This window comes from Alligator mississippiensis, chromosome 7 (genome assembly GCF_030867095.1).
Source record: "Alligator mississippiensis isolate rAllMis1 chromosome 7, rAllMis1, whole genome shotgun sequence".
In the NCBI taxonomy this organism is placed as follows: Eukaryota; Metazoa; Chordata; order Crocodylia; family Alligatoridae; genus Alligator; species Alligator mississippiensis.
This window is the reverse complement of record NC_081830.1, coordinates 4714705-4730492: the sequence shown is the minus strand read 5'-3', so window position 1 is coordinate 4730492 and position 15788 is coordinate 4714705. Positions and strand designations below refer to the sequence as shown.

At 42.8% G+C, this 15788-nt stretch overlaps 1 protein-coding gene across 1 annotated transcript; it reads left to right on the top strand.

Annotated features, from left to right (window-relative positions):
• The first annotated feature begins 13061 nt into the window (after window positions 1–13061).
• LOC132251529 (olfactory receptor 6M1-like) lies at window positions 13062–15556 on the top strand. The gene is made up of 2 exons (XM_059731362.1): window positions 13062–13159; window positions 14599–15556. Exons 1-2 carry the CDS (start codon window positions 13062–13064, stop codon window positions 15554–15556), a joined length of 1056 nt encoding a protein of 351 aa, XP_059587345.1.
• The last annotated feature ends 232 nt before the right edge of the window (window positions 15557–15788 follow it).

The window sequence follows — 15788 nt, the reverse complement described above, 5'->3', positions numbered from 1 at the left end:
GCAAATTGGCTTTCAATCCCACCACCAAATCATTCTTGGGAAAATTAAAACAGTATTGTTCCCAATACTAATCCCTGGGGAAACCCATTCCCATCTCTAGGACATCAAGCCATTAGTGACTCCCCTTTAATCATCATGATCCCAACAGTTGTGTCCACTTTCTTTACTTTTGTCTAGACTGCATTTCCTTAGCTTCAAAATGAGAATGACATGGGAGAGAGACCTCACTGAAAACATGACTGTAATCAAGGTTTACCACATCCACTGCTCTCCTCCCATCCACAAACCTAGGCACCTTGTTAGAGAAGGAGATAAGAGTAATCAGCCATGACTTGTTCTTGGTCAATTCATGTTGGCTGTTCCTGACCATCTTGTTCCCCCCAAGGTGCTTACAAATAAATTTCTTGATGATGTGTGCCATGATTTTTCCAGGTATTATGGTTTAATTGAGCAGCCTATAATTCCTGAGATCCCTCTTCTTCCCTTTATTAAAGATGATCACTACCCTTGCTATTTTCTAGTCATTGCAGATCTCACCTGACATCCATGAATTCTCAGAGAATAGCTAATAGATATAAAATTGCCTCATCTTATTCCTTGAGTACTCTAGGATGCGTTTAACAAAGCCCTGCTGATTGATAAATACCCAAGGTTTGTTTTTTAAATTAATCTCTTATCTTCAGCATCAAGTCCAAAAGTAGGAGAGTCTTATGGCTCCACCCCAGAAGCAGGAAGAGTTGATTTTCAACACAGGATATGTGTTCAAAAGGGAAGAGAAATAGGATGGAGGTGCAACATGACTTTCTTTCCATGGCTTGCCTGTCATCACATAGGGAAGCAAAGTTGGAAATGGGACTTGAGCAAGGCACTCAAGCTGTTTCTTCAGAGGAGGGCAATTCAAACATACTAATATTGGACAGAAGGATGTCCTGTCACAACCCATGCCCACCCATTGGTTTACTGATGTCCCTCAACCTTGCCCCATTTAACCCCAATATGAATCTCCCTCAACACAATTTTGAATGTTCAGATGCCCCCAGGTCTTCAGGTTTTGGTCTGGTGTGTACATTTCCACAATGAGATTATTAACGTCCAATTTTCTACTGTAGCAACATAGGAATAACAAGAAAATCCGCTGGGTTTTGCAGTTTTCTCTGTTTGTGGCTCTCTCTTACACCAGTGAAAAGCCCTATGGAGTACAGCACAGATTATGTCTCCTGGGTTATCGGCAGATGCACACTTTGAAATTATCTCCCCAGTGAAACATTTCTCTGCTTTTTTTTACATAAAGGTATAGATGTAATTCACAGACACACATAGCAGAAAGGATAGTTCAACTGCTACACAGTTCATTTCAACTCTGGCTCTTCCAGTTTCTCTCAATCTCTTTCTTATACACTCTATCTACATGTACATGTATATAGCTATTCTTCCTTTAATAGTATGTTTTCTTGTTGACAGGTGTGCATCTATCTTTGGACAACTTAATGGGAGACATTCAAAATTGCAGTCATAAAGATTCAAAATCTGGGTGGGGTTTCTCTAATATCTGTAGCAGTACAGAATGACCCAGCGGCATGTGATCTGCATTCCAGCTTGTGTGCTCACTCATCTTGTAGGATGGTTGGTGTGAGGTATTTCAGATGAAGAGTTAAGGAACTTTGTCATGGTCAGGTATGGTTAAAAAAATAGGAGTTTCGAACTCATCTTATTTTCCAGTCTGCTTTATCTTATGAAACAATGAATGGCCCCATTCACATATCCCCAGCTGGCATCTACCCCATTCCCAATGTTTAATGAACTTCTGAACTTCACCCTAACTTGTGGAGCTGATTGACTTAATTCATAGAAAGAGAAATCACAAAGCATTCACATTGCTTTTGTACGTCTTGTTTTGTTATTATTACTTGTTCAATCAGACCAATGGTGGTATATGTTATTTATATTTCTTCCTTTACCAGGGCATGTAATACTGTCATGAGAACATATAACCTCAACAGTACAGTGTCAGAATTTGTTCTCCTGGGATTCCCCATGCACTGGCCATTGAACATCCTATTTTTCCTGGCACTGCTGATCATCTTCATGTTGACCTTGATGGGGAACCTCATCCTTATAGCCCTGGTATTCACACGTCCTCAGCTTCGCACTCCAATGTACTTCTTTCTTTGTAATCTGTCCATCCTGGAGATCCTTCTCATTGCCTTCATTACCCCCAAGATGCTGGAGAACCTGCTCTCAGATGACAAAACGATCTCTTTCTGGGGCTGCATGACCCAATGCTACTTCTACTTCTTTCTCGGCACCACTGAATTTGCACTTATTGCCATCATGTCCTTTGACCGCTACATTGCTATCTGCCACCCCTTCCACTACCCCATCATCATGAATGACTATGTCTGTGGTCTTTTAGCTTTGGTCTGCTGGCTGGGAGGAATTCTTCTTCCCCTTTTTGCCATGAATCTGCTGTTCAGGATGTCATTCTGTGGCCCCAATGTGATAGATCACTTCTTTTGTGACTATGCTCCTCTGGTCCTGCTAGCCTGCACTGAAGACAAATTTCCATTGACCCTGGAGATAATCCTTGCTGACATTGTGGAGGCCATCTCTTTTGTTTTTACACTTGCATCTTACCTCTACATTATCACCACCATTCTGCGCATCCCCTCAACCTCAGGCAGACAGAAAGCTTTCTCCACCTGCACCTCTCACATTACCGTGGCCTCTATTTTCTATGGCAGTACCGTTTTCTTGTACTGCCTGCCCATCCAGAGACGCTCCCCTAATGTTCAGAAGGCAGTAGCTCTGCTAGTAGTGGTGGTCACGCCATCCTTGAACCCATTCATTTACAGCCTGAGGAATGAAAAGGTCAAGAATGCCTTGAGGGACTTTGTAAGGAAAAAAATATTTGCACACTAAGTATCTGGGTGTTGTAAACTATTATTTTCTGGACAGCTGAGGCATAACATGGCATATTTCTTCCTCCCCAGAGAAGTTGGGAGTGTCCTGGTAATATCTGTGATTATTCGACAGCTCTGTTCTGGACCTCTGAGGATTCCCATGTACTGTACTTGGCCTAATATATTTCTTGGTCTGTTTGTGCAACCTTGTCATTCTCACTTGTTCTCTGATATTTATACACACTACTTCAAACAATGTTTGGAATTGACAAGAAAACCTTTTATTTCAATGGTTCTTATTATTCCTTTATTCTATTTTTTTCTAAAACATTTTCCACAACTATAATATTTTGAGTATTCCAACCTTGATTGGAATTGGGGTGTTCCCACCTCCTTAGGAATAATGCCTCAATTTAGAAATCAAGGGCTCCTCTTTTCTAGAGCAGCCTCCATCTCATGGTCACTCATGCTGTCTAATTTACAAGTTCTTCCTACCCACATACAGCTCCCACTCTCGGCTCTCTCAGAGGGCAGCTCAAAAGCAGAGCTGGAGAGGCAATGGCATGGTGCCTAACTTGTGCTCTGGCATTAGAGACTTCTTATGTGAAGTCACAGAGACAAGTTCAAAACCCCCATCCATACCGGGGTCTAAACCCAGAGTTCCCTGATTTGTTTATAAGAAGCTTTAACTACTCAGTTTTGGTGGCTAGAACATGGACTGGTTTTCTGCTTTGTCCTCTGGTATCTAAAATGTGTCACTCAGGGGTTTTCTTACAGGCTCCCCTGGCTCAAAAAGGTGTGTACTCAATGAGAAGAGAGGTGATGGAAGTATAACAAGCCCTGTTTCTTTATCCATTCCAATTTCTAAATAGTTCCTGGTAACACTGTGATTGATACTATAATTTAATGTGAATTATTACATGCTTTTAATACTTATCTATAATGACTACTTTCTGGTAGTACTTTTTTTCTTTTTAATCAATCTGGTTCTGAATGCAAGGTCTTGATCATAAGACAGCCCCAGACAAGCAAAAGACAACTTTCCATAATTTTAGCTTCTTCTATGGGGTTACCTAATATGTCTCGTACCTGGTATGACCCCCTACAACTAAGATACTCCCTAGCTTCCCTGCAGTGATCTCCTCTTGATAACATTTACATTGGTTTAGCTTTTTGACCTGGAAACACACCAAAAAGAAACAGGCCTATGGCCTAGAAATACTTTTTTAAATATACTTGCCAACCATCACTAGATAATAAGGTAACTACTACCAGTCACACAGGACTGATGCAGAGGTAGAAGAATCCATGCATATCATCAACTGGTATCAATTAGATATAATAATTATATATATATCTAATATAATCAATTAGATAATAAATCTCATGTTTTGTTTTTAAAATATGTTCTAAATGTCTTTTAATAAAGCAAGGATTTTTAGGGCATAGAAACCCTTGCCCTGCTTTTTGTGCATTGTAGATCCTAAATACTAATGGGCCCTAAAACCTTCATAGGTTCTTCCCAGAGGTAGCCAAACAGTTCAGACAGCCATGAGGTTATAGAATCACCATCCTGGGAAGTTTCTAAGTGCAGGCTAAGCAAACACTTCCCTGGAATGGTTTAACTAGGGATGATTCTGCTGTAGGTGTATATTTGGGGGCGGAGGATGGGGGTGTTGGATGAAATGACCTCCTGAAATCCCTTCTAACCCTAATTTTCTACCCTATGACCAAAATTAAACTAATAAGAAATAAAGAAAGAAATCAATCTACTACGTTTGGAATTAGTAGTAAATGTAATGTGCAGTACGCCAGTGCAAAACAGCTAGTATTCGCTTCGGATTCCGATTCGGCCGATTCAGGGAAGTGGTTCAATTCAGTGATTCGAATCACTGTCCTGAATTGATTCAGCTGCCACCAAATCAGCCGAATCTCCGAATTGGCCCCATCCCCTGCCCACTGTCCCAGCCCCAGCTCCCTGCTGTTTAAAAAAAAAAGGCCTGTCATTCACCGGCTGCTGCCAGGCAGGGACGGGGTGGCAATCCCTGCTGCCCCCCACTCTCCCACACTGTGTGGAGGGCTCTGTCACAAGCCCCCATCCTCTGCCTGCTCCCCCGGCCCCAGCTCCTGGTTCTTTAAGCAAAAAAAAAAAAAAAAAAAAGCCCCAGATTTACCGGTTGCTGCCAGGCAGGGAGCGATCCCTGCTGCCCCTTACTACCCCAAGCCACGTGGGGGGTTCTACCACAAGCCCCCTGATCCCCACCCACTTTCCCAGTGCCCCCCCTATGGCTGCCCCTCCCACCCCAGCTCCCGACTCTTAAAAAATAAAAGCTCTGGACTCAACTATCTCTTTCTGGGGCTGCATGACTCAGTGCTACTTCTTCTTTCTTTGCACCACTGAATATACACTTATTGCCATCGTATTCTTTGACCATTACATTGCTATCTGCCACCCAGTTTGCTACTCCATCATCCTGAATGACTACGTCTGTGCTTTTATAGCTTTGCTCTGATGGTTGGGAGGAATCCTTCCCATTTTTGGGAAGACCCTGCTGTTCAGGATGCCATTCTGTGGCCCCAACATGATAGATCACTTCTTTTTGACTACATCCTGCTTGTCCAGCTGTCCTTCACTGAAGAAAAACTTCCACTGACCCTGCAGATAATCCTTGCTGGCATTGTGGAGGGCAGATCCTTGGCTTTCAAACTTGCATCTACATTATCACCACCATTCTGTGAATCCTCTCAAACTCAGGTAGACAGAAAGCTTTTTCCACCTGCATCTCTCACATGACCGTGGCCTCTATTTTCTATGGCAGTACCGTTTTCTTCTATTGCCTGCCCACCCAGAGATGCTCCGCTAAAGTTCAGAAGGTAGAAGCTCTGTTAGTAGTGGTGGTCACACCATCTTTGAACCCATTCATTTACAACCTAAGGAATGAAAAGGTCAAGAATTCCTTGAAGGATGTTGTAAGGAAAAATATATATGTTGGCCTAATGTATTTCTTGGCCTGTTTGTGCAGCTTGCTCATTCTCCCTTGTTCACTCCTATTCACTGCTACACACTGACTTAAACAGGGTTTGGAATGATATATCTACTTGACCAGCAAACCTCTATTATTTTATTGTATTTTTTTCCTAATACATTTCCTACAGAACACAATAATCTCAGTATTTTGGAAAATCAAGTGAACTTTGAGAGGAATTAGGGTGTTCCTCCCTCCTTAGTTCCTCAATTTGGAAACCAAGGACTCTTCTTTTCGAGAGAAGCTTCATTCTTACAGAGACACATGCTCTCTATTTAATCTTGGCCACACATAGCTCCCAAACCCCACACCTTGAATTCTAGATACCACATTTGGACATTATGAATATTTAAAAACTTTACTGATAAAAATGTTAAGATTTTTTCAGTGGGTTGGTAGCGTTATTAGATAAATGGGATCCCACAGGTGGTAGTTGCATAGGTGCTGAGCTGTGGGCAGTTAAAGCAGTTTTATAATTTAATTAATCCTAAAGTTTATGTTTGCCCAGGGTGAAGTAATTAAGCAACTGTCAAATGATGCTATGACCAAAAAAGATACAGGACCCCAGACACTGTAACCACCTCATCACATACTGTCAGGATTGTAAAGCATTCTTAGATGCTGAGTTTCACACACAGGGTACATTCACCAGGGAATGTAACAGTCAATTGAAATAGCAGTCTACTAGCATTTATGATATGTGGGGGCCAACACTTTCAGTCCATCTGGGACAGCCAAAGTGGTACCATCTATCCCTGGAGAGGGTAGGATAGACTGAAGAGTGGATAAGACGGGGAGAAGGAACATGGCAGGGAACAAAGAAATTCCATCAGTATTTCTTTAGTCCCATGTACCATTGTTGTCTGTAGTTAGCATAAAGTAATGAGAAAGACCATATTTTGAGTACTTGGACACTTGCCCATCACATCCCAGCAAACAGCCTCCACTGCTAAATTTGATGTAGTCCCTTCCCTACCCTGTCCACGTACATAGACACATACTTAATATTCCACTTTATGCTTCCACAGATCTATTTCGATATGACTTTGCTGAGAACTCTCTGTCCTCTGACCCGCATGTTACCACATGCTGTTCCAGGCTGGGGTGATCTCTTTCTCGGCACCATCTTTATTCCACTCACTTCACAGGAGCCCCACCAACACATGTACACTGATCTGCAACACACAAGACAGCTTAATCTTGTTGACACAAGTAAACATACTCCGTGTGCCATGAAACACATATACACACTAACATACTACTCACTCTGTTAATGGTCCCAAATTCAGACCCATATTCCCATCACCAGGCTTCAGACCATGGTCAGGGACCTGGGGAAATGGTCAGATTATGATAATATGTGTTTTTCTGTCCAATGAAGTCCATTCATGTACAACTTTTGTACTGGCCAAATTAATTCCTGAAAGATGTAGTGAGCCTCCCTCCTCTGTTCCCCGCTCCCCTCCACACACCTGAAAAAACATAATTGAGAAATTTACAGAACAGATGTAAGGATGTATCATTCTGGGACAGATCCCTAAAATCTCCCTGTTTTCAAAGGACACCCACATTTGTCTTGGCCATCTCAGAAGATAATTGCTTAAGATATGTGTTCTGGAAAATATTTGCACATTGGACCTTTTTCACCCTCATAGTTGCATCCCAGTGGTTTGGGCAGATGTGAAAATTGTCACTAGGAAATGACAGTCAGTGCCTCAGAGTCCAGTGTAGTGAATTGGGTGTGACAAGAAACTTTTCTGGTCTCCACACTTTTTTCTGTCCCTCGGTGTCAGTCCTATGGAAGGTCCCAGGGTTCTGCCTCCTGGGTATCACCAGCTGTGTACTTTGAACTGTTCATTTAAGTTAAATATATCTCCTTGGTCTTTTCAATAAAAACAAAGATGCCACCCACAGGAAAACCTTCACAAAGAACCACTGCTGTTTCAAAGGGTACTTCTTTCCCTTCCCTCTGTCTCACTCCCTATGTGTCTGTCTATCTTAATAGCATCAACTGGAGCTATCTAATATTACAGTAGTAGAGTTTCAGATTCTATGCAGGGCTGTCCTAACGTTTGAAGGAATTAGAGTATAGTTCGGCAGGATCAGCTCTGCATGCCAGCTAGTGGGGTCTCTTCTGTCCAAAGATGTTGAGCACCAGAGGCTTCAGGAGAGATTCAAAGCAGTTTTGCCATAACCAGGTATGCGATACCCTGTGAAAGTCTCTAGCTTGTCCTTCTTAAGGGGTTGGCTTGTATCCTGAATCAGTCAATATTATCCGATTAATCAATATTTTAATCTATCTGCAAGAAAATTCTAAGTCCATTATCCTAAATTGAGCGTAGCCTGATTCTAGCTTCTACTGAACCTCTCATATAGAGTTCCATAAATCAAAGGAATGACACTTGGGTATCTTTTTGAAATACCTGCCTTTCTATCTCTGTCTTTCTCTCTCTCAGTATCTTCAGTTAACATTTTGCATAGGACTGGGGAGGAATAGGAGTTATGAATGGGCTATAATCCTTTCTCAGGGTGTGTATATATATATATCTATCTATATATATAGATATATCTCGATCTATATCTAGAGATTTAGATAGATCTATCTATCTATCTATCTATCTATCTATCTATCTATCTATCTATATCTAGAGATTTAGATAGATCTATCTATCTATCTATCTATCTATCTATCTATCTATCTATCTATCTATCTATCTATCTATCCTAATTCCATCTTGTTTCTGCGCTTCGCTTTTCTGCCTTTTCGTATTGGATGTGTTTGCTACATTTGGCAGTTAGGCATTTATAGCTAGACAAACAGATGGAATGGTAGATATCTTAAATAATGTGTTCATATGAAAGTTAGCACATTCTTTAAGTTGTGTGAGAGAGAGAGAAGGACAGGAAAAAAAAGAAAGAAAGAAAGAAAACCGAGGGAGGGAGGGCTATATTGGGGACAGACAGGCAGGCAAAACAGCAAGAAAAAAAAGATGCAAAGGAAAGGAGAATACTTGTGAGTTTATTCAGGTGTGTTTTCTCTCTTCCCAGGGAATATGCTGTAGCTATGAAGCCGCACAACCACAGCAGTGTGGTGACCGAATTTGTCCTCTTGAGCTTCCCCATGCTCTGGCCATGGGACATCCTATTTTTTGTGCTGCTGCTAGCCATCTTCACATTGACCTTGACTGGGAACCTCCTGATCATTAGCCTGGTGTTTAAAGATCGTCAGCTCCGTACCCCTATGTACGTCTTCCTCTGTAACCTCTCCATTCTGGAGATCCTCTTCATTTTCTCTGTCATCCCAAAGTTGATGGAAAACCTGCTGTCTCTGGACAAAACCATCACCTTCTGGGGCTGCATCACTCAGTGCTACTTCTACTTCTTCCTGGGCATTGCTGAATTCTTCCTGATTGCTGTCATGTCCCTTGACCGCTACGTTGCTATCTGCCACCCTCTCCACTACCCCCTCATCATGAACAAGCGTGTTTGTGCTCTTCTTGTCATGGGATGCTGGCTGGATGGTTGCCTTTTCCCACTTTCCTCCATCATCCTGCTAAGCAGGTTGCCCTTCTGTGGCCCCAATATAATAGACCATTTCTTCTGCGACTATGCCCCCTTAGTCCGGCTCTCCTGTATCGACACCAACCTGCTCTTGACTATAGAGTCTGTCCTTGCTGGAGTTGTGCAAGCCAGCTCATTAGCTTTCACACTTGGGTCTTATGCATACATTATCAGCACCATCCTGCGCATCCGCTCATCCACGGGGAGACAGAAGGCTTTTTCTACCTGTGCCTCTCACATTACTGTGGCCTCTATTTTCTATGGCAGTGGCATTTTCATGTATTGCCTGCCAAGCCAGGGACGCTCCCCTGATGTCCAGAAAGCAGTGAGCATGTTATCATTGGTGGTCACACCACCTCTGAATCCTTTCATTTACAGTCTGAGGAATGAAAAAGTCAAGAATGCCATGAGGGACTTTGTGAGGGGTAAAAAAAATTCACTCTAGCAACCCAAGTGCTGGAAACTTCAGCTGGTAAGGGGTTTAGCTTAGCACTTATTTCTTCTGAACATTATACGTGTGTTGATGATGGGACTCATTGTTTTACAGTCTCCTTTTCACTCACTGTGCATATTCCCATATTTAGTTTCGTCCATTTTGGTGCCCGAGGTCTTGTTTACAGCTTCATGGTTATCCCGCTGAGACTGAAACCTGAAAACATTGCCACAAGTGTTCGCTGAGTATGCTTTTCTCCCCTCAATTTCTCACAAAACTAATTGTTCAAACAGTCTGGAAAAATGTTAGGTGTAGTGTTGTGCTGTTCTGGAATATACGTTTCACAATATATTGGTTTATTTGATGCTTATGGTAACCTTATCAGATGTCCTTTTAATTTAGCATAGCCAGTGATTATGTTCAGCCTGCCAATCTGTTTCATTGCAAGAAAATAGAAGGAACGATGGACTATAGGAAAGCACTATTAGGTAGATATATAATTGTTTGGATAAATACAGATTGGGAGGGACTGGCTAGGCTGCAGTACTGCAGAGAAAGTCCTGGTGGCTGGCTACAGCAAACCACCTGTACACTGAGAAATGTAATGTGCTCCATCTGGGGAGGAAAAATCCACAATAAACTTACAGGCTGGGTGGTGCTATGCTAGTTAACACCATGTCCAAAAGGGAGCTGGGGGTTATAATTTACCATAAAATGAATATGAGCCACCAATGTGTTAGCAGAACAACAATAAGCTGGCGTGCATCAACTCATACATCTCAAGCAAAACTAAAGAAGATATTCTCCCCCTCTACTCATTATTGGTGAGGCCGCAGCTGGAGCACTGCGTCCAGTTCTGGGCACCACGCTTCAAAAAGGATGTGGAGAAGCTTGAGAGAGTCCAGAGAAGAGCTATTCATATGATTAGAGTCCTGAAGAGCAAGCCATACAAGGAAAGGCCAACAGATATGGGACTGTTCAGCCTAGAAAAGAGAAGACTTTGGAGGGATTTGGTGGCAGTTTACAAATGAGAGCATCAGGGGCTAGGTGAACAACTATTCACCAGAGCTCCCCTGGGAAAACCAGAAGCAACCGCCATAAACTCCCAGAAGAAGGTTTCAGGCTGGATATAAGGAAAATTGTATTCATGGTTCCTGTGACCAGACTCTGGAGTAGACTCCCAGTGGGGGTGGTACAGGCATCTACCCTGGAGATCTTCAAAAGGAGACTGGACGCACAACGTGCTGGAGTTATTTGACCCCAGCAGTCTTTCCTGCCCAGAGCGGGAAGGGGGGGGAGGCAGAGGGAGTGGGGCTGAATCCAAATTGAATTAGGAGACCCATTAATCTTGCTGAATCAAATCGGAAGCATCCAAATCAATTCAGAGAGATTTGGAGATTCGGCCATAGACTGTACAGGCGGGCACTAGGCAGCACTGGGGGGAGCAGCTGGACAAGTCCTACTTGAGCCGGCACCCCTGGGAGAAACCACACCTCATTTGGTGGCTCCACCGGCTGACGCCCTCCCGCCCCGGGCAAGGCAGGCAGTGCTGGCAGCCCCGGGAGAAGCCGTGGGGAATGATTGGGGAGCTGGGGGAATGATTAGGAGCTGGGGGATCAAATTGGGAACTGGGGGGAATGATTGGAGAGCTGGGGGATCGAACTGGGAACCTGGGAATTGAACCAGAAGCTCAGGGGAATGATTGCAGAGTTGGGGGAATGAACAGGGGCTTCCTCCCAGCTCCCAGTTTGATTCCTCAGCTCCCCAATCATTCCCCCAGCTCCCAATATCCTGGTCATTCCCTCCCAGCCTCCACAACTTCTCCCAGGGCTGCCAGCACTGCCCACCTTGCCCCGGCAGGGGACAGCTGAGGGAGCAGCGGGACGAGCCATGGCCTCTCCCAGGGCTGCCAGCTCAAGCTGGGGCTCGTCCCGCTGCTCCCCCAGCTGCTCCTGCCGGCACTGCCTGCCTGTATAGTCTATGGCCAAATAAGATTCGGCACTGAATATTTTCAGATTTGGATTCGGCCGAATTGAATTGGGATAGTGATTTGAATCACCAAATCGAATCACTGTCCATCCGAATTGGCAAATCCGAATCAAATACTTTCCGCTTCACACAGGCTATCTGGGTGTCCTTATTATTCATTAAAAATCAAATGAAAAAATGATGAAATTTTCAATTGTTCTATGATGTCATAATTGTGCTAGTGACCTATACTATATGCTTTGTCATAATATGCCATGAATGGCATCTGTGTTGTATAAATGTGTAATATATTTCCTTTCATTCCTTTCATTCCATGACTTTTCATTCCATCCAGGAAGAGCACACACCAACTGCCGAAACTTCCTTAGCCTGACGAAGGGTTTTTGAACCAGAAAGCTTGCTTAATAACTATTCTCCAACTATTTGGGTTGGTCTAATAAAATATGTCAGATTCACCCAAGAAACCTTGTCTGCCTCTAATATATTTCCTGTTTTATATACAATAATGACAGAAGAAATGCCATAAGAATGCATGAATAAAGATAGCAAAAGTAGTACAAGCTTAAACAACTTTCATTAAAAATGGAAATATAGTTTCAAAATTAAAGTCTGAAGTTTCCAAAATATATTTCCCATTTCTTTTTTCAAGTAAAAAAAAATGTTCATAGGGAATTGTACTGAAGTCAAGAATGCTTCCTTTCAATTAAAAAAAAAATGTTATGATATATATAAAAAATAAGGATGCCTTTTGTATGCCACCATTTCATCAATCTTCAGCTCTGAGGAGGCATCTCTAAATTCAATGTGGATACATCGGCAGTATGCCTTAATCTCAATATTCCACCTTATGTTTCTACAGATATAGGACTATATGACTCATGAGCTCTTTTTTTCTGACCTGGCCCAAATGCTGTCACTTGCTGTTCCAAAGTCAGGTGATATCTCTCTCTCATCCATCTTTATGGCACTCACACTTTGCAGGAGCACCACCTACACATATACAGTGATCTGCAGCACACAAGGCAGCTTTCTCTCGTTCATACAAGCACACATACTCTGTTTGCCATGAAACACCTATACACACCAACCTTCATCCGGCTCTGATATTGGACCCAAATTCTGACCCACAACCCCATCTGCCAGACTTCGACCATGGTCAGGGATGGTAAGATTCGGACAGCATACGTTTTTCTGTCCAATGAAGTCCTTCCATGCACAACTTTTGTATCTGTCAAATTAATTCCTGAAAGGTATAGTGATCCCTCCTTGTCTTGTTTTGTTTTTTTGTTTGCCACTAAAAACATGCTTGAAAAGTTTACAAAACAAATTTAAGGGCTTATCATTCCGGGACAGATCCCTAAAATCTCCCTGTATTCAGAGGACATCCACATTTGTCTTGGCCATCTCAGAAGATAGTTGCTAAAGATGTGTGTTCTGGAAAATATTTGCATATTGGACATTTTCAAACGTCATACTGGTGCCCTGGGCAGGTGTGAAAATTGGCACCAGAAAATGACTATCTGTGCATCAGAGTCCACTGTAGTGAATCAGGTGTGACAAGAACATTTTCTGACCTCCACACTTTTTCTGTCTCTCTATGTCAGTCCTAGGGAACGTCCCAAGGTTCGGCCTCCTGGGTATCACCAGCTGTGTACTTTGAACTGTTCTTTTAAGATACATGTATCTCCTTGGTCTTAACAATAAAAGGAAAAATGTCACACACAGGAAAACCTGTACAAAGAACCACTGCTCTTTCACAGGGTATTTTTCCCCTCCCTCTGTCTCTCTCATATGTGTCTGTCTTCCTTAATAGCAGTGACTACAGCTATCTAATATTACAGTAGTAAAGTTTCAGACCTATGCAGGACTGTTATAATGTTTGTAGGAACACGGTCTTGCCCAGAAGGATTGGATCGCCATGCTATGTAGTGTAATCATTTCTGTCCAAAGATGTGCAGCACCAAAGACTTCAGAAGAGATTTAAAGGACTCTTGCCATAATCAGGTAGGGAACACGTTATGAAAGTCTCTACCTCATCCTTCTTACGTGGTTGGCTTGTATCCTGAATCAGTCAGTATTATACCATTAATCTATATGTTACTCTATCTGCAAATAAAGTCCATGCTTATTATCAGAAATTGAGTGTAGCTCATTTCTAACTTCTACTGAACCTCTCATTTTGGGTTCCATAAATTACAACAACAAAACTGGCATCTTTTTTTAAATGCCTGCCTTTATTTCCCTCAGTATCTTCAGATGTCCTTTTTCATAGGACTTGGAGGGTGGGGAGGGAGGGGATGGAAATAGGAGATATGAATGGCCTATAATCCTTTCCTAAGGATTTTCTTTTTTTTTATATCGATATACCTTCTCTGCTTTTACCTAATTTCATCATGTTTCTGTGCTTCACTTTCCTGCCTTTTGTTATTGGAAATGTTTGATGAATTATGCAGTGAGGTGTTTAAAGCCAGATTAGACATCCTAAATCATACATTCAAATGCAAGTAAACCGATTGTCTAAGTGGTTGTGCGTGAGAGCAACAAGAACAGGAAAAGAAAAAGAAAGAAAGAAAAAGGGAGAACTGTACTGGGAGAGACAAGCAAGCAGAAACATAAAGAAAGAAAGATTCAGAAGGAAAAGAGAACACTTGTGAGTGTATAAAGCTAAGTGTGTTTTCTCTCTTCCCAGGGAATATGCTGTAGCTATGAAACCACACAACCGCAGCAGTGTGGTGACCGAATTTGTCCTCTTGAGCTTCCCCATGCCCTGGCCATTGGACATCCTATTCTTTGTGCTGCTGCTAGCCATCTTCACATTGACCTTGACTGGGAACCTCCTGATCATTAGCCTGGTGTTTAAAGATCGTCAGCTCCGTACCCCTATGTACTTCTTCCTCTGTAACCTCTCCATTCTGGAGATCCTCTTCATTTTCTCTGTCATCCCAAAGTTGATGGAAAACCTGCTGTCTCTGGACAAAACCATCACCTTCTGGGGCTGCATCACCCAGTGCTACTTCTACTTCTTCCTGGGCATTGCTGAATTCTTCCTGATTGCTGTCATGTCCCTTGACCGCTACGTTGCTATCTGCCACCCTCTCCACTACCCTCTCATCATGAATAAGCGTGTCTGTGCCCTCCTTGTCATGGGATGCTGGCTGGGTGGTTGCCTTTTCCCACTTTCCTCCATCATCCTGCTAAGCAGGTTGCCCTTCTGTGGCCCCAATATAATAGACCATTTCTTCTGCGACTATGCCCCCTTAGTCCGGCTCTCCTGTATCGACACCAACCTGCTCTTGACTATAGAGTCTGTCCTTGCTGCAGTTGTGCAAGCCAGCTCATTAGCTTTCACACTTGGGTCTTATGCATACATTATCAGCACCATCCTGCGCATCCGCTCATCCACGGGGAGACAGAAGGCTTTCTCCACCTGTGCCTCTCACATTACTGTGGCCTCTATTTTCTATGGCAGTGCCATTTTCATGTATTGCCTGCCGAGCCAGGGACGCTCGCCAGATGTCCAGAAGGCAGTGGGTATGTTATCAGTGGTAGTCACACCACCTCTGAATCCTTTCATTTACAGTCTGAGGAATGAAAAAGTCAAGAATGCCATGAGGGACTTTGTGAGGGGTAAAAAGATTTCACTCTAGCAACCCAAATGCTGGAAACTTCAGCTGGTAAGGGGTTTAGCTTAGCACTTATTTCTTCTGAACATTATAGGTGTGTTGGTGATGGGACTCACTGTTTCACAGCCTCCTTTTCATTCACTGTTTGAATTACTTTAATCTGTTGGGTCTATTTTAGTGCCTGAGGTCTTGGTACAGCTTCTTGATTATCACTCTGAGATTAAAACCTGAAACACTGCCCTAAGCAAATCACTGA

What these genes read in the sequence shown, in the direction of transcription:
- LOC132251529 (XM_059731362.1), top strand. Translation starts at nt 13,062, where the DNA reads ATGGTCAGGGATGGTAAGATTCGGACAGCATACGTTTTTCTGTCCAAT. An exon ending in GTCAAATTAATTCCTGAAAG is followed by an intron (nt 13,160 to 14,598) that starts GTATAGTGATCC and finishes CTCTCTTCCCAG; the next exon opens with GGAATATGCTGTAGCTATGA.